At 45.5% G+C, this 23,913-nt stretch overlaps 2 protein-coding genes across 3 annotated transcripts in view; one reads left to right on the top strand and one right to left on the bottom strand.

Annotated features, from left to right (window-relative positions):
* Positions 1–8,516: 8,516 nt before the first annotated feature.
* Non1 (nucleolar GTP-binding protein 1) lies at positions 8,517–23,329 on the top strand. 2 transcript variants are annotated; one of them, XM_076191009.1, is made up of 12 exons: positions 8,517–8,640; positions 9,643–9,712; positions 9,913–10,083; positions 10,210–10,314; positions 11,310–11,523; positions 14,336–14,451; positions 16,038–16,229; positions 17,274–17,429; positions 17,685–17,817; positions 21,458–21,666; positions 21,904–22,317; positions 23,091–23,329. In XM_076191009.1, the coding sequence occupies exons 2-12, from the start codon at positions 9,665–9,667 to the stop codon at positions 23,241–23,243; spliced, it is 1,911 nt and encodes a 636-aa protein (XP_076047124.1). In that variant the 5' UTR covers positions 8,517–8,640; positions 9,643–9,664; the 3' UTR covers positions 23,244–23,329. The 2 variants fall into 2 exon arrangements, with proteins under 2 accessions (XP_076047124.1, XP_076047125.1); XM_076191010.1 differs by having other exon boundaries at positions 8,570–8,640; positions 9,646–9,712.
* The window catches only part of LOC143028623 (protein Spindly-B-like), a 36,554-nt gene continuing 35,919 nt past the window's right edge, over positions 23,279–23,913 (bottom strand). The window contains exon 11 of the mRNA XM_076191011.1: positions 23,279–23,537. Coding sequence (XP_076047126.1) covers positions 23,421–23,537 — 117 coding nt within the window. The 3' untranslated portion in view covers positions 23,279–23,420. The remainder of the gene's footprint in view (positions 23,538–23,913) is intronic.

Raw genomic sequence — 23,913 nt, 5'->3', positions numbered from 1 at the left:
GGCATTTACTCGCTTCTCTCAATCTACATTCTACCTCCACCTCCACTCCCTTTCCTGCCACATTTGCACCCAAATATCTAAAACTATCCACTTCCTCCAGTCTTTCACCCTTAATACTCACTTCCAGCCTGCTGTCACTCTCTCCCCTTGTACATCTCATCACCTTACTTTTGCCCACATTTATCTTCAGATTCCTTCTTTCACACACCTTCTCAAACTGTGTCACTAACTTCCTAAATCCCTCCCCTGATCCTGCTATAAGCGCAGTGTCGTCAGCAAACAGAAACTGGCTCACTTCCCACTTTTCTCCATTTTCAGGGTGACATAACACATCCCTGACGGAGTCCCACCTTTACCTCGAACCATTCACTCTCTCCATTTCTAATCCTGACACAAGCTCTACTACTCTCATAAAAACTCTTGACTGCTCTTAACAGCTTTCCTCCTATCCCATATATCTGCAATACCTCCCACAGTGCCTTCCTATCTATCCTGTCATAAGCCTTTTCCAGATCCATAAAAGTCCAAAAAACATCCTTACCTTTTCCTATAGCTTACTCACATATCTGTCTTACCACAAAAATCTGATCTACACAACCCCTACCTGTCCTAAACCCACACTGTTCCTCACCAATTACTCCCTCTGTTCCTCTCCTAATCCTCTCAATCAAGACCCTCCCATAAGCCTTCCCAACTACACTCAACATGCTGATCCCTCTTGTGGTATAGTGTGCTGAGCATAGGACTAAAGTGAACTAGTGCAAGAGTGGTGTACTGCGTGCCCGACTCGCAGACGCCTCCTACTACAAGGACCCCTTTCATACTTTTAACAAAGCCCCCTGTATGTATGTGTGCCTACAGCACCTAACACCTTCGCCCACGGGCAGTTGCTCTTTAGATTCCTTGGGTACTTGACGTTCCCCCTCTGTACGCATAACCTACTAATTAATGAACCCACGAACTACACAACCTGTTTCACTGCCGCCCTTGCAACATGCTTGCGAAGATGGCGCAGTGAGTAGGATATTGCAATTGCAAGCATCCTTGCACTGTGCAGCGGTGGAACACGAGTGCGGTTCGGTAATCGGTGGCGTACAAGTGAACGAGTGCCAATACGTGACAATACACGATCCGGTGGTGCTTACGTGAACGTGGTGTTGCAGGAATCCTGCAATAGTGTGCACGTCGAACCGTGCAGTATCGTGCAGTTCAGTTCAGCAGTGGAACCCTATCGTGCGACGCACTTCGACGGACCCGTGGAGGACCGAACAAAGGGGCCCTTCATTCCAACCCCTTGGATACAGCGCTTTGGTAGAGCGCCCCTTCCCCCGACGCGACCGTGACCCACTTAGTGAACGCGCTTACGTCACGCCACGCCCCAGCTGACTCGCGTAGACCGCACCCCCAAACCCGGCCCATGGCACAAAGGAGCGATTCACCCTCGTCACAAGATAGTGACGTCGAATTACACGCCCCGCCCGCGCTCACACCAAATGTGACGCTTCCGCGGGATGGCAGCAACGACGCCGTGCAACGCCTAGCGGCGAGCATGGCGGTGGTCTGAGATGAACGGAGGGAAGACCGCGCGACGATGGACGCAATGGCGGAGGCCCACCGTGCGAAAATGGACGAAATGGCGGAGACCCTTCAACAACTCCTAACCCTCGTCGCCCGCACGCCGCCCCTTCCGTTGAACCCTCCGCCGACTTCGCCCATCCCGGCCCCTCCTGTCGCCGGAACGCCGCCCGCCCCCATGCCGCCGGGCAACCTGACGGTTCCACGCCCGCCACCGTTGCAGGCCGACGCCCAATTCCAGTCGTTCCTGTCGTGGCGCCGCGGCTGGGCCGACTACGCCGCCATGGCTGGCGTCAATAGGATACCGCACGACATACAGCTCATACAACTCAGATCGTGCTTATCCCTCGGCGTACAGGCGCTTCTACGGAACTCGTTGGACATCCCCCACGACGCCCCACTCTCGGCCGACGGAGTGCTCGACCGGCTGCAATCCCACCTCCGAGACTTGCGAGCCGAGGCCCTCCGCCGCCGTGACCTGTTCCTATGCAGGCAAGAGTACGGCGAGTCCTTTGATGACTTCTACGGCCGCGTCAAGGACAAGGCCCGAGAGTTATACATGTGTGCCGTAGGTGCCGCCGCTTGCGCGGAGGCCCAAATGAAAGCGGTCATACTAATTGGCGTCCGGGACGAGGATCTCGCACAGCGCATCAGCTCCCTCCCCACAACCGCGACACTGCAGGAGGTAGTGACCCACTGCCGCTCGCACGAGTCGGCAAGGGAGACAGTCTCGGACCGCCAGGACAACCCGCAGGTGCGCGCCGTTTCGACATATAAAAGTGCTCAACGCCAGGCGCGCGCATCCCTACCTCAACCGCCTCCCACACCCTCCTCGCGACCTGGCGACACCTGCCCCAATTGCGGGATCAAGGGACACCGCCCTCACACCCGCCAGTGCCCTGCCTGGAACGCCCGATGCCGCGTCTGCGGCACGAATGGTCATTGGGAGAAATATTGCAAGTCGTCCAAGGACCGGGACGAGAATCACCACGGGCCGCCAAGCCCCGGCGCCCCTAGGAAGGCTGGCGCATGCCGAAAGGTGTCCGACGACTCCGGCCGCTCCCCGACACCTGTCAACATTCGCATCCGCTTCGGGAACGTGTCCTCGAGCTTGCTTATGCTGACGGACACGGGCGCGGACGTCACAGTGATAGGTGCACGGCACCTGGACACAATGGGGATATCTAAGGCTAGCATGCAGCCGCCAACCTCAGGGCCGACGTACATGGCCGACGGATCCAAGATGCCCCCCGCCGTGGGACGCCTCCAGGCCACTCTGACGCTCGGCGACAGAAGCTGCACCACCGACATACGGGTTCACAAAGGGGTCAAAACCCCGCTCCTCTCTTTCGGCCACTGTCGGGAGTTGGCTATAATCCTGCACGACTTCCCGAAGCCTATCCTCGAAGTGACATACGCAAACAGGTGCGCCGCGCTAACACTTCCCCCTGACAGCTCGCCAGCCGCCGCCCGCGACTACTTCCTACGGGAATTCAGCGACGTGCTGGTCTCCAAGGATGACCTCCGCTCCAAACCCCTAGGGAAGATGGTGGGTCCCCCCCCCATGCAAATCCACCTGAAGGCTGACGCGGTGCCCTTCGCCATCCACACGCCCAGGCCGATACCGTTCGCGTTCCGGGATCAAGTGAAGGAAGAACTTGACTCAATGGTGCAACAAGGTATTATCACACCTGTCGGCGACGAACCTTCGGAATGGTGCCACCCAATGGTCCTCGTGGCCAAGAATAAGGGCGTACGCATCACGGTCGACCTGACGAAACTCAACTCCCAGGTAACGCGCCCCACTCACCCCTCGCCCACGCCGTTTGCCGCGGTCCGCAGCGTCACCCACTCCGCGAGGTTCTTCATGACGGCGGACGCCCTCCATGGTTACTGGCAGATAGACCTCGCAGAAGAGGACCAGCACCTGACTACGTGCATCACTCCGTATGGGCGATACAAGCACTGCCGGGGACCGATGGGCTTCGCAGCCACCGGCGACGCCTACTGCCTCCGGAGAGACGCGGCTCTGCAAGGCGTGGCCAACTGTGTTAAGGTGGTGGATGATGTACTTCTGTTCGACGACGACCTCCCCTCCCACTTCCGGAGGATCCATCACATGCTTACCAGGTGCCGCGACCACGGCATCACCTTTAACAAGGAGAAATTCACAGTCGCCGCCCCCAGTGTCAGTTTCTGTGGCTACCGCCTCTCCGCCGACGAGGACAAGGTCAGGGCCATACGGGACTTTCCCACGCCCGCCAACCTGACCGACCTCCGCTCATTCATCGGCTTGGTGAACCACCTGGCAGACTTCACCCCGGCCATAACGGCAGCGGCTCAACCCCTACGGCCTCTGCTGAGTCCTAAGCGCTCATTCACCTGGATTACGACAAGGCTTTCGCCGACGTCAAGCGAGCTCTGTCGTCACCGCCCGTGATGGCGCCCTTCGACCCCGCCCTGCCGGTGGTACTGCAGACAGATGCCTCGCGCCGTTACGCCATCGGGTACGCTCTCCTCCAGGATCACGGCCAGGGACACCTGCGTCTCGTCCAGTGTGGCTCGCGGTTCCTGACGGACGCTGAAACCCGCTACGCCACGATTGAACTGAAGATGCTTGCTGTCACGTGGGCCACATCCAAATGCAAACTGTACCTGTTTGGAGTGCCCCACTTCACGTTGCTGACGGACCATCGTCCGCTCATCCCCATCCTCAACTCATACACCCTCGACGCCGTCGAGAACCCCCGCCTACAGCGGCTCAAGGAGAGGCTCTCGCCCTTCGTCTTCACGGCGAAATGGTGCGCAGGGAAGCAACTCTGCATACCCGACGCCCTCTCACGAGCCCCGGTCTCCCGCCCCACGCCGGAGGACGAGACCGACTGCGACAAGGACGCCGCGCATGTCAGGAGGGTTGTCGCCAGCAGCGCCGTCGCCCGACGCCGACAGGGCACTCCAGGAACTCCGTGCCGCGGCACAAGCGGACCCTGCCTACGGCCACCTGCTTACCTGCGTGTCCTCCGGGTTCCCCTCCAATCGCCTCGCCCTACCCAGCTCCGTCCTCCCGTATTGGAAGCTCCGCGACGCCCTCTCCGCCGACGGGGATCTGGTGCTCTACGGCCAGCGTATCGTGGTCCCCGCCGCTCTACGGAAGCGTACGCTGGCTTGCCTCCACGATAGCCACCGCGGCACGGAAGCCACCAAGCGCCGGGCTCGACAAAACCGTCTTCTGGCCCGGCATTGACTCCGACATCAAGAGCATAGTGGAAGCCTGCGAGCCGTGCCAGGTGCTTCGCCCCAGCCAGCAGCAAGAACCCCTGCTGTGCGACGACCGCCCCACACGGCCCTTCGAATCCGTGTCTGCCGACTTCTTCCACGTCGCAGGAAAGTCGTTCCTGGTTATAGCGGACAGGCTCTCGGGTTGGCCAGTCATCGTGCCCTGCGGCCAGGACACGACGGCTACCCGAGTCATCCGGAAGTTCTGCTGCTACTTCCGGGAGGTCGGCGTCCCCCTCCGCCTTCGCACCGATGGTGGCCCTCCATTTACCAGCGCTGAGTTCAACCGTTTCACGGAACGCTGGGGCGTCCATCATTTGGTCACCTCCCCGAACTACCCCCAGTCTAATGGACATGCCGAAGCTGCAGTCAAGGCAGCTAAGCACCTCATCCTTAAGACCGCGCCCAACGGCAACATCGACTGCAAGGAGTTCGACCGCAGTCTCCTCGAACTACGGAACACCCCGTCCCTGGCCGGCCGCTCACCTGCCCAGGTCCTCTTCGGGCGCCCCCTCCGGACATGCGTCCCGGCCCACCCGAAGTCCTTCTCGCCCGAATGGCAGGCCCGCTCGGAAGAATCCGATCGCAAGGCCGCGGCTCACGCCGCCTAGACGACCCGGAGATACGACGAGCACGCCCGGCCCCTCCCTACCCTGGGCGTCGGCCAGCACGTGCGGATTCAGGACCGCACGTTCCTTCGGTGGGACAAGGTCGGCGTGATCATGGGCCGCGGCAGGTCCAGGGACTACGAACTTCGCCTACCGAGTGGTAGAATCTGGTGGCGTAATCGGCGCCACCTCCGTCCGATGGCACCGCCCCCCGACGCCTCCACCACCGTCGCGCCCCTCCCCTCGCGCGAGGACAACCCTGCCTCTCGCCGCTCGCCTCGGCTCGCGGGCGCTCTTGCCCCCCGCGTCGCCTCTGCGAGCGCGGTGAGGGGGGGGGGGAGGTGTGGTATAGTGTACTGGGCATAGGACTAATGTGAACTAGTGCAAGGGTGGTGTACTGCGTGCCCGACTCGCAGACGCCTCCCATTACAGGGGCCCCTTTCACACTTTTAACAAAGCCCCCTGTATGTATGTATGCCTACAGCACCTAACACCTTCGCCCACGGGCAGCTGCTCTTTAGATTCCTTGGGTACTTGACGTGCCCCCTCTGTACGCATAACCTACTGATTAATGAACCCACGAACTACACAACCTGTTTCACTGCCGCCCTTGCAACATGCTTGCAAAGACCTCTGAAACTACTACATTCACACTTGTCCCCCTTTCCCTTGTAAAGCGGAGCTATACAGGCACTCCTCCAGTCCTCCAGCACTCTACCCTCTCTTAAACAAATATTAAATAACCTCACCAGCCAGTCCACCATAACTGTACCTCCTTTCTTCAGACATTCTGCATGGCATCCATCCAAACCAGATGCCTTACCTGCTCTCATCATCTTAACAGCTCCTTTCACTTCATCCTTCCTTATTTCTCCTCCATTTTCCTCACTCATCACTCTCATTTTCTTAGCGCTTCCCACTGCAACTACCTTTCCCTCCCTATCCTCCTTCACATTTAGCAACTCCTAAAACTACTCTGCCCACCTTCCTCTCACTGCCTTCTCTTCCATTATCATCTCTCCATCTGCACCTTTTACCTTTTCTTCTCTACTTGATTCGCCTCCTTTTTCTCTTTTAATTTCCTTCCAAAACATCTTTTTATTGCTTTCAAAAATTTCTGTCATACTCTTACCCCATTTCACATCTGCTCTCCTCTTTGCTTCCTTTATCTTATGCTTAACTTCCCTTCTCTTTACTTTGTACCTCTCATACGATTCCCTCATCCTAATTTGTAGCCAATCTATGAATGCCTGCTTCTTCTCTTCTACACCTTTCTTTGCTTCCTCATCCCACTATCCACTACCCTTCTTTCTGTTTTCTCCAGCCCTCCTTGTTCCACACACCATCTTTGCACACTTTATGACTCCCTCCTTGAACCATCCCCATTCCTCCTCCACTCCTAGTTCTACTATATCCTTTACTCCCTCCCACTCCTCTTTCAGCTTCTTATACTCATTCTCCTTTTTTTTCTCATTTAAGCAGTTCACTCTAAGTACCTCCCTACCTTCTGCCCTTTTCCTCTTTCTCCACCTATTCTCCACTCTCAATTTACCTTCCACCAGAAAATGATCTGATATTCCCCACTCTCTCCCCTTAGAACATGTACATCCTTAACCCTTCCTATCATACTCCTGGTCACCACTATATAGTCCATTAACGCTCTATCTGCCGCCCTTCCATACACCACCCTCTCTCATGTGTACTTATGCTTAACTTTCTTCCTAAACACTGTATTTGCTATCATCAACTCTCTTTCGAAGACACATCTCCACCATCAATTGTCTACTACGATTTTTACCTGGAGCTCCATACTTTCCAATCACTCCATCTATTGATTCATTTTCTACCCTAGTTAAGGTCTCCCAATACAACTACATTGACATTTCTTCCTAATCCCTCTATGCACTCATTTATATCTACCCAAAAAGCCTCCCTTTCCTCTACGCTCTTCTCACTGCCAGGTCCATACGCACTTACAAAAACCCACATCTCCCTTCCCAGCTTCACCTTTATCCACATCAACCTTGAAGAAACCTCCTTCCACACCACTACCCGCTTACTTATCTCTTCACTTACTAGTATAGCCACCCCTTCTCTCCCTCGTCCTCTCTTCACTCCTGAGAATCTCCCAACTACACTCCCAAACTCACACTTGCCCCTCCCTTTCAATTTAGTTTCACTCAAAGCCAGCACATCCATCTTTCCTCTCACAAACATACTGTCTATCTCTTCCATTCTATTCTAATCTGTACCACATCCACGCACATTAAAAGACCCAAACCTTAGGGTACTGGTTGGAAAACTCCCAGAGCCTCTTATGCCTTTTCTTCTTATTTTAGTAATGTCCCCTTTTGGGGCTACAGGTAGTAGGATTCCTAATCCCATCCCCGTCCCGTTTTTGGTCGCCTTTTACGACTCAAGTGGAAAGACTTGGTGGTAGCATTCTCTTCCCCCACCACAGGGTCGGCGAAAACAGGAAATGAATATTCAGAAAAATGGTACAGGACAGTAACAAGGGGTTGGGGGGCAGCATAACGGAGGGGTAGTCGTAGTATAAAAGTGTCATCATTTCTCTGTGAACAGAGTTTTCCTCTATCACAGACAAAATGATGTGTGGCTCTGGTCCGTAGAGGCGCCCCATATAGACCCTAAAGTATCAACTGCATGCTACTTTACCACAATAACATGCATCCAATACCCCAAATGAAATTCAAAGTTTCCAGAGTACACAATACATGGGAAGGGACCCACCAGGAAATAATACGGTTTTTAAGTTGAATGTGACAACTATGATATTATTTTGAATTTGGACTGGCATTATTGTGTTCTTATAGCATTTAGAAGAATGAGGAAGAGTTATATAAAAAATTGATGTTACAAATTATTACACAATATAGTTTATGCACGTGGGTCCCAGTGGTTTATTTGCGAAAAGAATATGTGTATTAAACATAGTAGTATATTTTTTCTATCATAATAAAAGAGGTAATACAAAATGTATTTTATATCACATTACATTTATGGTGAAAATAATGTTTTCATCTTTTTAATTAACCATGCTGCAATCGTAAACACACGAGGTGCCGTAGCAATAGGGATACGGACGTGTTAAAATGGTCGTGTGTATGTGAGGGTAGGGTTAGATACAGGGAAAGTTATATAAATTTTTTCGTTTGTGAAGGTAAGGACAACACGTGTAATAGAACATTGTTTTTTTTGTAGGAACATATGATTATAAGTTTTATGTGAATTCAGTTTTATAAGACTAAGTGTAAACGAGGTAAACATTATGATTATCATGAATATGGTCTATTGACTATTGGCATTCAGTTTTCTGAATTTGTGTTTATTTTCCAGTCTTTCGAGAATTTATGCATCCTTCTTTGTTTTTAACTATATTTTCACTGATCCAATTTCCCACTTGTGTTGTTGACAGGTGTAATAGTATTATATCATCTCCAGCTGTAGTACATTTAACATCTTTTATGATCGTTACACGTATTTATTATTTATTTACTTATGATAGTGATTGGCTTGTCTATCAATTTCCCAGGTATTAATGAAACTGTAATTTTTTCAATGGAAATTTTATTTATTTTTTTGCAGTACAATGTTCAGGATTAGATTGATTGTTATTTTTCAAATAATTTTTTTTTCTTGACTTGTTTGGATGGATACCCCATTGGCATTGCATTGGAAAGAAAACCATAAACTCTGGTACCCTGGGTTGATACAAGTCCTGTCTGTCTACACATTTTATGTCAGTACTAAACCTGGCAAAATGAATGACCAAAAAGATATTTTGAAATTTTGGTGACAAGAAATTGCTGTTAGTTCATTATTATGCGATGCTTTGGATGTAATGGGTAGAAGAGTAAATCCTATTGCTGGATGGGGCAGTATTATGAGTATAATCCATGGATGCCTAAATTTTAAAATTAGTTTTCTTCATTTCTCTCTTATTGAGGAAGCTCATGTGATTTGTTTGATCATGTATCTTTGAGTAGAAATAAAGGGTAAACATAAGGTTGTGGATGGTAATCATATTCACGAGTAGAAATAAAGGGTAAACATAAGGTTGTGGATGGTAATCGTATTCATGAGTAGAAATAAAGGGTAAACATAAGGTTGTGGATGGTAATCATATTCACCAATGTTGATTTCATAATCTGATTTATTTCAGTAGTTCTAAGGGTACCACAAAGATGTCGCACTATAACTTCAAAAAGATTACAGCCGTCCCAACGGCAAAGGTTTGTTTTATTTGATTTTACTGTTAAATGTTGCTAGTACTATAGTGGTTTGTTTGACCATATTTGAAATAATAAAATCCATATTGAGAATTTTTTAAGAACTTGGTTCTTTGTTAGTACAGGTGAGATAGATACAGACTAGGAAGATATTTATGTTTCTCGACAATTTTGACATTCATAGAGAGCATTTTATTTTCCAGGCATTTGTGGACATAATCTTGTCCAAAACTCAAAGAAAAACTGCAACTGTTATCCATAAACAGTACAAGATTACAAGAATACGAAGGTTTTATATGACTAAAGTAAAGTTTACACAACAGAATTTTCATGATAAATTGTCAACCATTTTGACGGACTTCCCCAAACTTGAGGTGAGTAGGTGAATTTATTTGATTTTATTATTTATTTTCAAGTGTCTGGCATTTCCCCACATGTCTGCAGTATGTATATATGGATATATTTATTGAGTTTGAATATGATGTGTAATGGTTTTGCAGGATCTTCACCCCTTCTATGCTGACCTTTTGAACACCTTGTACAACAAAGATCATTACAAATTGTCTCTTGGTCAGATTAATATGGCTCGACATCTTGTAGATAAGGTAAGGTGCATGCCTTAATTATTTTGGAAGTGGATCTATCATATTTTCATTAGTGAACAATTTTTTTCTGATAATTATATTAACCAAATATTGGTTATCCATATTGTTTGTGGATGACACTGCAGTGTGGCTTATTCGAGCAAGAGTGAGGCGTGGATAATGGTGCCAGGTTGGATAAGAGTGAATGGTGCCAGGTTGGATAAGAGTGAATGGTGAGAGGCTGGAGGAAGTGGACATTTTTTTAAGTATTTGGGGTTGAACAGGGCAGTGAATGGAGGTGTGGATATGAAGATAAAATAGAGTGCAAGAACCAGGTAAATGTCTGGAATGAAAAGTGGGAATTAATTCAAGGAGAGTGTAATATAAAGTAGTGATAGTACCCTCTTCACTACATGGAGCAGAGACTTGGGAGTATAAGATAGGTACAAAAAAAAATTCTGAATGTTTTGGGGATAAATTTTAGAGAAATGTGACAAGTGTTACAAGAATGGATAGAATGAGAAATGTGGAGGAAAGGCAGAGAATTGAAGGAAAGAACTGTGGGATAGGGTAGACCAAAGAATACTGGGTGTTTTGGGGATATAGTAAGAATGAGTAAGGTAGGACTTGGGTGTACAAGAAATGTCAGTTAAGCAGGGAAGAGTGCAGAAGATAAGAGTTAATCTAGGGAGATTATTAATGGGCGACAGGTTGACGAGCTGAATGGTGTTGCCATATGATGAAGCAGTGGGGATAAAGCAGCTCTGGCTGGAAGTGCTGTGCTTCACTACGTTGGTCTTGACCAAAGCAGTGTAGCAGGAGACGGGTGACCCTTCATCCACAAGGTGCAGAGATGGGTGTTCTTCATGTACATGAATTGCGTTTTAATAGTCACCCCTGGTTGTGGGAGTTTATGTATAACAGCTTAATTTTTATCAGTAAATGGTTTAGTAGATGTCATTAGACATTAGTGTTGGTGAATACTATAGAAAGACTTCATGATCTATTCTTGACAGGTTGCTAGTGATTATGTCAAGTTGCTCAAATATGGTGACTCCTTGTACCGCTGTAAGCAGCTCAAAAGAGCAGCTCTTGGTCGGATGGCCACCATTATGAAGAAGCAAGCTCCAGCACTCAAATACTTGGAAGATGTGAGGCAGCATTTGGCTCGTCTGCCTTCTATTGACCCCAATACAAGAACTTTACTTTTATGTGGATGCCCTAATGCAGGTAAGAAGGATTACCAATAGAATATTTTGAAAAAAATTAACTAAAGACATTTCAGTAGTAAATTATCTTTATTGCATATACATACATATACCAAAGGCTTTTTCCCCCTACATGGGGGGTAGCCAAAAAGAAAAAGGCATAGAAACCACTCCCACCCATTCCATTTCCTATATATTCCACTCCCATTCACCCTCCTCCCTCCCTCTTATCTTGGCACCTCCTGGATGATGGGTCATCCCTGCATCCTGTGCACTGCCCTGGGTCAGAAGCAGTTTCGCAAGACACAGCACATCCACAGCAAGGCTGCATATACAGATTAATAATCTTTATTCATTTACTTTATTATCTTCTCATGTTGTATATCTTGGATGTACATGGTCTTATGGGAGAGTTGGGGAATGTCAGGTAATTTTTTGGTGGAAGGTAAGTTGAGAGTGGAGGATAGATGGAGAAAGAGGAAAAGGATAGAAGGTAGGGATGTGCTTAGAGTAAACTGCTTAAATGAGAAAGAAAATAAGGAGTATAAGTAAAAGCTGAGAGGAGAGCAGGAGGGAGTGAAGGATAGAGTAAACTAGGAGTGGAGGAAGAATGGGGATGGTTCAAGGGGGAAAACAAGGTGTGCAAAGTTGGTGTGTGGAACAAGGAGGATGAGAGGAAATAAAAGGAAGGGTAGTGAGTGGTGGGATGATGAAGCAAAGAAAGTTGTAGAAGAGAAGATACGAGCATTCACAGGCTGGTTGCAAAATAGGATGAAAATTTTATATGAGAGGTACAAAGGAAAGAGGCCCTCTCTTTCCTTTGTACCTCTCATATAAAATGAGGAGGAATGGGCGGGGGGGGTAGTATGTGTGAGTAAATTTTGACGCAGCCCGAAGGGATTTCTCCCCGTCCTCTCCTTATATGCAAGGGGGGACGGAGAGGGGGGGGTCGCCGATTAAATGAAGCGGCCTTGCTGTGGATGTGCTGTGTCTTGCGACACTGCTTCTGACCCAGGGCGGTGGGCAGGGTGCAGGGATGACCCGTCATCCAGGAGGTGCTCAGATGAGAGGGAGGGTGGGAGGGGTGTGGAGTGTATTTAGGGATGAAATGGGTGGGAGTGTTTTTATGCCTTTCCCTTTTTGGCTACCTCCCTTGGAAGGGGGAAAAAGCCTTGGTATATGTATGTATGTACAAAGGAAAGAGAAATAAAGCATACGATAAAGGAGGCAAAGAGGAGAGCAGATGTGAAATGGGGTAATGGTATGACAAATTTTTAAAGTAATAAAAAGATGTTTTGGAAGGAAATTAAAAGAGGAAGGGAAGGCGGATCAAGTCAAAGAAGAAAAAGTAAAAGGTGCAGATGGAGAGATGATAATGGAAGAGATGGCAGTAAGAGGAAGATGGACAGAGTATTTTAGGGAGGTGTTTTCTGGCTACCTCCCTTATAAGGGGGAAAAAAAGCCTTTGGTGTATGTATGTATGTATGTATAATGTTGCCATGGTTGTTCAAAGTGTACATTGATGGAATGGTATGATGGGTAAATGTAGAGGTGATGGTTAGAGGCATGGAGATGTAAAGTGGAAGAAAGTAAGAAGTCAGCCAGTTGTCTGCAGGTGAAACTATACATGTGGCAATTAGTAGCGGAGTTTGGGAAGGTAAATGTAAGGTGATGACATGTACAAGGGGAGAATAAGTTGGAGGCAAGTTTAATAGGAGATAGAGGCTGGTGTAAATGGAGAGCTTGAAGGTGACATTACAGGGAATGGAGGTGTAAGGGTAAATTATAAAGTAAGGGAAGCAAGTAAATGTTTTGGAGGAGTGAAACGTGCCATGAGAAATATGTATGTAGGAATCAATGGAAATGCTATAGAAAGGGTTACCTCTGAAATTTTACTGGGTAGAGTCTTGGAATTTAAAGGAGACAGGAGGGATGAGCCTAAATGTATTTGATATTAAGTATTTTAGAAGCATGATTGGGTTTATGAGGATGGATAGGGTGAGAAATGAGGAGGGCTGGAAAGAACAGATAGAGTTGATCATAAAATATTGAGATGGATTAGATGTGTGGAAAGAATTGTCAGTCTTGCAACATTGCTTCAGACCCAGGGCATTGGGTTAGATGCAGGGAAGACCCATCATGCAGGAGGAGCCAAGATAAGAGGGAGAGAGGGGGGTGAATAGGAGTGGAATGGGTGGGAGTGGATTTTATGCCATTGTTTTTTGGCTACCTCCCTTGTAAGGAGAAAAAAGCCTTTGGTATATGTATGTATGTACATACATATCCCAAAGGCTTTTTCCCCCTTACAAGGGAGGCAGCCAGAAGACAAAGTCATAAAATCCACTCCCACCCATTCCATCCCCACATATTCCACTCCCATCCACCCATTTCCTTCCCTCTTACTTTTGCTGCTCCGGATGACGGGTCATCCCTGCATCGTCCACTGTCCTGGCTCAGAAGGAGTGCCGCAAGATACACCACATCCACAGCAAGGCTGCTTCATTAATTCGGCAGAAAATAAAACTCCATCCTCTCATGTTGAAATGGAGAAGATGCAGAGAAATCCCTTTGGGCTACATCAATTTATATTTCACACATACTCCCTCACCCCCATCCCCCACCAACTCCCCCCTCATGTATCACAGTATCATCCATACACAACCATTCTCCAATCACCCCCATCCTCTATCCTCTCCTGTCCTTCCTCAACAGACATTCCCCTCTTTCCCAGTTGCAACAATTCCAAAAAAAAGATTCTAGATTGTATATTTAACCATTGCTAAATTAACCTACATCTCAGATGAAGTATAATTGGAATTTGACTTCAATTTCAGGAAAATCATCCTTCATAAATCAGATCACAAGAGCTGATGTTGAGGTGCAGCCATATGCTTTCACAACAAAGTCTCTGTTTGTGGGGCATACAGACTATGAATACTGCAGGTGGCAGGTAAGAATGATAGATTTGATTGTAATATCCACGGTTTTGACAAGAGTATGTAACTTGTTACATTGAAATGAACAAAAGTGTAGATTTGTCTTCCAATTATTAAAAGTAATAGGGATGACAGTATTATTATTACTAGTAGTTTTGTTGTCTTATTTATTGATGAAGAACACTATGAACATTGATGAAGAACACTATGCACATTTTTTTGTTTTATTGTTTTTTCATTAGAATTATTATTAGTATTTAGTATTACTAAGATTAGGGTGTTGGGTGGATGCAGGTTTTTACTGCCATTCACTCATAAGGGGAAGAAGGCTTATTGTTATATGTATTATATCTGTGTCTTGTTACATTGCTTTTGACCCAGGGTAGTTGGTGGGATACAGGGATGACCTGTCATCCATGAGGAGCTAAGAAGAGAGAGCGGAAACGGTGGTGGATGGGAGTGGGTACATACATGCCTTTTGGGATGGCTACCTCCCTTGTAATGGGAAAAAAAAACTCTTGGTATAGAGAGCTGAAGATAAATGTGGGTAAAAGGAAGGTGATGAGATGTAGAAGGGGTGAAAGTGGCAGTAGACTGGAAGTGAGCATTAAGGGAGGAAGTGGATGGTTTTAGATACTTGGGTGCAAATGTGGCAGGAAAAGGTGGAGTGAATGTGGAGGTAGAATGTAGATTGAGAGAAGCGAGTAAATGCCTTGGTGGATTAAAAAGTGTAATGAGGAATAGACATTTGGGAATGGATGCTAAGAGGAGACTGTATGAAGGAGTGATTGTGCCAACAGCACTGTATGGGGCAGAAACATGGAACATAAGAGAGGAGTTTGAATGTGTTTGAGATGAGGTGTCTGAGAAGTATGATGGGGGCTACTAGACTAGATAGAGTGAGAAATGAGGAGGTGAGGAGGAGAATGGGGGTGGAAAGGGAGTTCATGAAAGAGTATTAGGATGGTTTGGACACATGGAAAGCATGAGTGAAGAAAGACTAGTAAAAGAGGTATGGAAGGCAGATGTGGAGGGAATGAACATGAGGGGATGTCCTAGGACGAGGTGGATGGATGGGGTGAAGGGGCTTTGGGGAAGAGAGGAATGTCTGTTGGAGAGGACAGAAGATAGGGGTGAATGGAGAATGGTTGTATATGGATGATGGTGTGATGCATGAGGTGGAATGGGGGGTGAGGTAGTATGTGTGAGCAAAATTTGACGCAGCCCGAAGGGATTTCTCCCCGTCTTCTCCGTTTATGCATGGGGGTGTTGCCGATTTAATGAAGCGTCCTTGCTGTGGATGTGCTGTGTCTTGCGACACTGCTTCTGACCCAGGGCAGTGGACAACGTGCAGGGATGACCTGTCATCCAGGAGGTGCTATGATAAGAGGGAGGGTGGAGGAGTGTGGAGTGTATTCAGGGATGGAATGGGTGGGAATGATTTTATGCCTTTCCCTTTTTGGCTACCTCCCTTGTAAGGGGAAAAAAGCCTTGATATATGTATGTATGTATAGAGATTTTCCCAAAATATATAAACTTGTCTATATTTGTATGCTAGATTGTTTCAGGAAATCTAAATATACATTAATGTTTCACATAGGTCATTGATACTCCTGGTGTGCTGGATCGCCCCTTTGATGAAATGAACACTATTGAATTGCAAGCTATCACAGCATTGGCTCATATCAGGTCTGCTGTCATCTTCTTCATTGATATCTCGGAGCTGTGTGAGGTGCCCATTGCACAGCAAATGAGGATCTATGAAAGCATCAAACCCCTCTTTGCTAACAAGGTAAGAAGTACACACCATGGCTACTACAGTACACAGAATCAGAATGTAAGATTTTGAATCAAAAGGTAATCTGTGTCTGCTACCACAAATATTAACAGCACAAGAATTCAATTCTCCACACTTTACTAACCTTCATCCACTCGTAACTCACATTCCACCTCAGCACAAAATATCTACAGTTTTAGTAAAGAAGTTGTTCTCCTTATCCACATAGTGCTTTAATTGTGAATGTCTTGGCCGTAGTAGACAGCAGTGTTGCCACCATACACTTGTGCATACACATATGATTCCTATTGCACTAACCCAGCCAGATGTGCAAACAGGGAAGAGCCATGCAACATTCTCACTCTACATGGTGTACGGTCACGAGAGGTAATTTTGACTGGTGAAGTAAAGTTGAAACCGTTAGTAATTTTTAAAAGAAAACATTTGGATGCCAAAAGAATAGTAGGTCAACTTTATACCACCAGTCAAAATTACTGTGGGTAGTGGTACCTCTTTATGTAAAATCCTCTGCCCGAAACTAGGAACCTGTCAGCTTTGGGGTGGTGTGGGGTGGGGGGGGGTTTGGTTCCAAATCAGAGTTGTATCAATAGTGATCCACCCTGGCATCACAACTGTGGTGGCTTTGTAATCCACCACTCCATTGTGACATCACATCCATCCCAACAGTCCTACCAAATGTTGCCATGAACACAGATGACTCCTACACAACTTCCCACTCCCTCAAGTCATCCATGTCCCACCACATAAGTAACTTAAATTCTCTGGTTCACCACATCCTTCCCCTCTATGGCCTAAGTGAATAAGGACCCTATTCAGTCTTGAGTCTAGCCTTAGACTGTGAGACTAGGCAAATATATATAAACAAGGCTGTGCTGACTGTGTATGAAATATTGAATGTGGGTCATTATATATGCTTTTAACTTTTGTATACTGTCACAAACTGCCAAAAAATGCAAGCCATGAAGATTACAAAGATATTTTATTTGCAAATTGTTATGCATATTTACGAATTTGTAATTATTTGTTTTTGCTCTGTAGCCCTTAATTGTTGCCTGCAACAAAGTAGATGTTGTAACCCTGGAAGAATTGGCATCAGAGAAGAGAGAGCTGATCTCGGCACTGGAAAAAGATGGTATTCCTGTATTCGAGATGTCAACACTTACTCAGCAAGGGGTCATGGAAGTAAAAAAGGAGGTGAGGATTTTATATAATATATATATATATATATATATAGTTTCAAGTATCTGTCCAGAACACCATTTGTTCACTGACAAGGCATGTTGGAAAAAATGTATAAGGAAATGGAAAAAAGGTCTTTTGGTATATTTTGTTTATTTATATAAATAAAGTTAATTTAAGAATAAACCAGTAAAGACCCTTGTTGTTTATATCAAGACCATCTTTTAGGAATAATTTTTTGTCTGTTCAGTATTATGTTTATCTTGGTAGGCCTGTGATCGACTCATGGCCCAACGTGTGGACATGAAATTAAGGTCTAAGAAGGCTGACAGCATTTTGAACAGGGTAAGGGTGGCCATGCCAGCACCCAGGGACGACAAGGATAGGAAGCCATTCATCCCAGGTAATACCCCTGTGTCACAGTCGTTATGTGTCAACATGATTTTTGTATCACAACTAACACCACAGTCAGATGAAAGAAAGAGTTGCGTAAGCGAAATATGTAGTTTCGCTTATGCAACTCTTCCTTTCGTCCGACTGTGGTGTTAGTTGTGACTTACAAATGTGTTACTACATTTTTCACCAGTGATGATTTTTTAATGTTTGACATTTTTCTAAGGGCACCATATTCAAATATAGATGTTTCTCCTGGAGGTGGGGGGGGGGGGGGGAGTCACAGAAATTTGATATGTTTGTACATACATATACCAAGGCTTTTTCCCCCTTACAAGGGGGATAGCCAAAAAGAAAAAGGCATAAAATCATTCCCACCCATTCCATCCCTGAATACACTCCACACCCCTCCACCCTCCCTCTTATCTTAGCACCTCCTGAATAACGGGTCATCCCTGCACCTTGTCCACTGCCCTGGGTCAGAAGCAGTGTCGCAAGACACAGCAAGGCCGCTTCATTAAATCGGCGACCCCCCCTCTCTGTCCCCCCATTGTTTGTATGACAAGAAATATACATACATATACCTAAGGCTTCCCCTTACACAGTGGGTAGCCAAAAAGAAAAAGGCACAGAAACCACTCCCACTCATTCCATTTCCTATACACTCCACTCCCCTCCTTGGTATATGTATGTATATACATACATACATAAACCAAGGCTTTTTCCCCCTTACATGGAAAGTAGCCCCAAAAAAAAAAAAAAAGGCCTGAAACTATTTCCACCCATTCCATCTCTAAATACACTCCACCCTCCCTCTTATCTTAGCACCTCCTGGATGATGGGTCATCCCTGTACCCTGTCCACTGCCCTAGGTCATAGGCAGTGTCGCTAGACACAGCACATCCACAGCAAGGCCGCTTCATTAAATCGGCGACCCCCCCCCCCCTTTCCGTTCCCCATGCAGAAAAGAAGACAGGGAGGTAGTTAAGTGAGGCCTATTTCCACCCATTTGACTCCCCTCCCATCTCAGCTCCTCATGGATGATGGGTCATGCTTGTATCTGCCAACTGGCCTGTGTCAAACACAGTACTGTACATCTACAGCAAGACCGCTTCACTTAATCAGTGACTCCCCCCTCTCTATCCCAACATACAGAAAACAGAAGATTGGGAGAAATTCCTTCGGGCTGCATTAAAATATTATTCACACAAAAGCACCCCCCTAATCCCCCATCCCTCTCTTCCGTGCATAAAAGTATCATCTATATAGTCATGCTCCACTCATCCCTATCTCCTGCCTGCTCCCTTCCTCAACAGACATTTTCCTCTTGCACAACACCCCTTCACCTCATCCATCCCTCTCAGCCTCAGTTGACCCCTCAAGTTCACTTCCCCCACCTCTGCCTTCCACTTCTTTTTACTAATCTTTCATCAGCCCTATCTATCATCTCCTTTTCAATTCCTGCTCTCCTCCTTGTTTCTCTATCCAACCAGTAACACATTAAAATTTTCTTATTTGCCTCGCTTAAATTCCAAGTCTCTACCCCATATAAAACTGTTGGCATAATCACCCCTTCAAACAATCTTTGTATTTATTCCCAGTTGCCTATTTCTAATAACCCTTTTTTAGACCCCCCCCAAGGCATTTACTTGCTTCTCACAATCTGCAATTTACCTCCACCTCCATTCCTCCCTCTCCTGCCACATGACCCCAAATACCCAAAGATATTTCCTTCAGCATAATGAAGTGGCCCTGCGGTGGATGTGCTGTGTCTTGCAACACCGCTTCTGACCCAGGGCAGTGGACAAGGTGCAGGGATGACCCGTCATCCAGGAGGTGCTAAGATAAGAGGGAGGGTGGAGGGGTGTGGAGTGTATTCAGGGATGGAATGGGTGGGAATGATTTTATGCCTTTTCCTTTTTGGCTGCCTCCCTTGTAAGGGGGAAAATGCCTTGGTATATGTATTTCCTTCAGCCTCTCCTTTTAGATTCTTCCAACTCATCCTCTACCCTTGTACATCTCATCACCTTGCTTTTACCCACATTCACCTTCTACTTTCTCGTATTGGATACCTTTTCGAAAAGAACCGACTTGTATTTGACACCTTATATCTGGGAGTAGCCATGGCAGATCTGGGGGGGGGGTTAAAGCCCCCCAATTTTGTTCTTTCAATACCTCACTGCAAAGGTCAAGAGACTTGACTTGTGTACACTGGTACATTGCAGAAAGTAGTAGTACACTGGATTTTTTTCCGGTGATTAACAAAACACTTCAGTGAGAATAATTGTAGTTATTTAACACATTATTGAGGGTAAATCATCAAAAATGTAAGATTAAGTATTATTTAAAGCCCCCCAATTTTGTTCTTACAATACCTCACTGCAGAGGTCAAGAAACTTGACTTGTGTACACTGGTACATTGCAAAGTAGTAATACACTGGATTTTTTCCAATGTTTAATAAAACACTTCAGTGAGAATAATTGGAAAGTTATTCAACACATTATTGAAAGTAAATAATAAAAAATGTAAGATTAAGTATTATTTAAAGCATGTCATCTGCACCCTTAGTTACATGTGAACATAAAGGAATAAATATATGAAAGTTGGTTGATGTACCTTTCTTTGTAGATTAAAGGAAGCTATTTTTTAGTTATGAAAAGAAAATGCTTCATTATGTTCTATTTTATTATGATAAAAATATTACATTCATGTAGGTAAAATTGTTATTAATATTATGTACAGGTGAAATATTGTATCTTATAAGTATCTTGTGATGCTTTTGCCATGACCCCCTGTGGGTTATAAAAGATGACTGCATTTAGGTCACTATCCAACTATAACAATACCAAACCAGAGGTACTCCCAACTTCAGGGATATGAGAAAAGAAAGGGAGGCATGGTGTATTATAGGTAGAATAATAGGAAACAAGGGATAGCAAAAGTTTATACATGACTTGGCATTTCTGAGTGGAGATTCTCCAAATAAAAGAATGCTGCATGATTCTAGTCAACATGGTTGCCAACAGTCCCATAAGTATTGAATGCATAGTTACATGGAACCAGTAGCCCAATACAGGATAATTCAGATGTGTCTTAGAAACGTGAAAGGTATTTCAAGAAAGAGTGAGAAATGTGAATGTGTACATAAATGTCAGTTGCTGAGAAGTCACCTTGTGAGGACAGGGCCTATGTTGCTTGTTACAGCTTTATGAAGTATATAGTCATGGTACACATCTGAGAATAAGTGAAAGATAGGCTCTGTCCTTGCATGGTCTTTACGCTAAATGTGAGTGTGAGGCAGAGAATGGGTACTGGAAGAAAGCGGGCAGATGGGGCGTACCAGGGTTTAGGTGGTTTGAACATATATAGAATGGTCAAGAAGACTAGCAATAAATGAAAAGCAGAGTTGGCATGTAGTCAGTTTGAAAGGAAGACCTAGAATAAGGTGGATGGGGTGAAAGGATCAGTCAATCCATCAATCTGTTGCCTTGCATGTCACTTGCAGAAGACTGTTGGCTCCCAGATATTGTTGGAGTTCATAAAGATATGATAGTAACATCCATGTAGGACCACCTCATGCATATACCCAGTATTAAGTCCCAGGGACTGAGGTATACATATATATTCAGAAAGATTTTACTCGTTGCAGAGGCAATTTTGAAAGCTCGTGAGAGTGGAGTTTCTGTGAAGACTAGCAAGAAACTGGAGCGGCAAATTATGGAAGAATTGGAAGAAGATTATTCATTGGACCTCAACAAGAACAAAGACTTAGAAAATACTGAATGGAATTATGACAAAATCCCACAAATGTGGGAGGGCCACAATATTGCAGACTTCATAGATGAAGAAATATTGGAGGTAGGTTGACTTTGCTGTATTACTTCTGACCCAGATAGTGGGTGGGGTTAGGGATGGTTCTTCATCCACAAGGAGCTCTGATAACAACAAAAGTGGGTGTGGGATGGATGAAGGGTGTGTTTTCCCTTGGCTGGCTGCCTACTTTAATAAGGCCTTTTAGAATATAGAAAGATGTTTGTGTTTATATACAATTGTACGGCATTGGAGTTATTTGAATACTTTTAATATTTTCCACAGAAACTTGAGGCACTAGAAGCAGAAGAAGATGCCAGGGAGAAGGCAGGTGTTTACGATGAAGAAGAAATTGAAGAGGATGATGAAATTATTGAAAACAGGCATTTGGCAAAGAGAATTAGGGAGAAAAGAATCATTAATTCAATCAACAAGCGTATTGACCAAAGTATTAGTGGGAAGATTGAAGTTGCAAGAAACACCCGGAAAAGGGAAAGGGACCGCTCTGTGTCAAGATTGCGACAGGAGATGGAGGAATTGGGTGTCGATATGTCCAATACAAAGAATGCACACTTCACGAGAACCAGAAGTTCTTCAAGGTCTCGACCCCCACTTAAGAAGGCACGCGTAGATGATGAGGGTCGTGTAAGATCGAGTTCGCGACCTCCTAGAGACTTGTCAGGTGTTAAAGATCTTACTGTAAGTATTGTTATTATTATTATTCAAACATTTTTATTCTCATCATTAATAAGCATTTCATGATATACATAAGAGAGGAAGAGAGTAGGAGTTTGAATGTGCTTGAGATAAGGTGCCTGAGAAGTATGATAGGGGTTACTAGTCTGGATAGAGTGAGAAATAAGAACGGGGGTGGAAAGGGAATTAGGGTTGATGAAAGAGTATTGGGATGGTTTGGACACATGGAAAGAACAAGTGAAGAAAGATTAGTAAAGAGGTGGAGAAAGCAGAGGTAGGAGTGAACATGAGAGGGCAACCTAGGAAAAGATGGGTGGATGAGGTAAAAAGGTAAAAGAGGCATTGGGGAAGGGGAATATCTGTTGAAGAAGGATGGGAGAGGACAGAAGATAGGGAAGTGGTTGTGTATGGATGGTGCTGTGATGCATGAGGGAGTGGGTGGGGGATAGGAGTACGTGTGAAAAATAAATTGACAGCCTGAAGGGATTTCTCCGTCTTCTCCTTTTATGCATGAGGGGACGGAGAGGGGGTTCGCTGATTAAATGAATCGGATGTGTTGTGTCTTGCAACACTGCTTCTGACCCAGGACAGTGGGCGAGATACAGGGATGACCCATCATCCAGGAGATAAGGGGGTGGAATGGGTGGGATTCCCCCCCCCTTCTTCCTATCTCCCTTGTAAGGAGGGAAAAGCGTTTGTTATATGTATGTATAATATGCTGATAGTGTATGTCTTCCTTCTTAAATAACTATAGGTTTTTATCAATGTACTTGCAGATGGCTAAGAAGATGAGGAAGATTGCCAAGAAAGCCCAGGCCAAGATGAATGCATCAGGATGTAAGGGAGAAGGAGATCGGCATATTTATGATTTGAAGCCTAAACACTTGTATGCAGGCAAGAGAGGCACAGGAAAGACTGATAGGCGATAAGGCACTTGTTTATTGGAACTCATGGTATATTTGTTTAAAAATAGCTAAATATTATACATTGGAAATAAAATGAAGAGAGCATCAGGTTTAAATAGTATTCCTGACCAATCCACAAGAGGCCTAAAATAAAATGGAAAAAAGTGATGAATGGGCAACAAGAAGGAAGCCCTGTGGTATTCATTGCTGTTTACATTCTGCAGGACCATCAGCTGCTCTCACAATTGGGGCTTCCATCTTCTTTTTTGTTTTTGTAAGATGCCTACCGCCATCAGTAGTCTTCATTTCTTGTTGAGTCTGAAAAGTAATTTCAGTATAAAACAAAGTTAACTGCAAATTATGGAGAAAAAAAAAAAAAGTGAAAGCCGTCAAATATTCTTTCCCCTCCACTAATAGAGGCTGAATCACACCCATATTTTACTCCATCCACCTAACTCCTTCCAGTATTCTTTGATCAACCCAGTCTGCTCTTCCCACCCATGCAGTCTGTCTCGCCTCTTCACTTCATGTTATCCATCCCACCATACTTTTTAAACACAATCTCAGTCTGCTCTGTATAGTGTGATGGGTATCATCACCCCTTCATACAGCTTTCTCTTTACGTTGTCTAAAGATACCTATTTCTTGTGACAATTTTCACTTTCCCAAAGCATTTACTTTCTTTCCTTTACAA

This window comes from Oratosquilla oratoria, chromosome 9, assembly GCF_046742065.1.
Source record: "Oratosquilla oratoria isolate Oo_2021 chromosome 9, ASM4674206v1, whole genome shotgun sequence".
Classification (NCBI taxonomy): domain Eukaryota; kingdom Metazoa; phylum Arthropoda; class Malacostraca; order Stomatopoda; family Squillidae; genus Oratosquilla; species Oratosquilla oratoria.
Note: the sequence above shows the minus strand (reverse complement) of the source record. Positions and strands in the feature narration are given on the sequence as shown.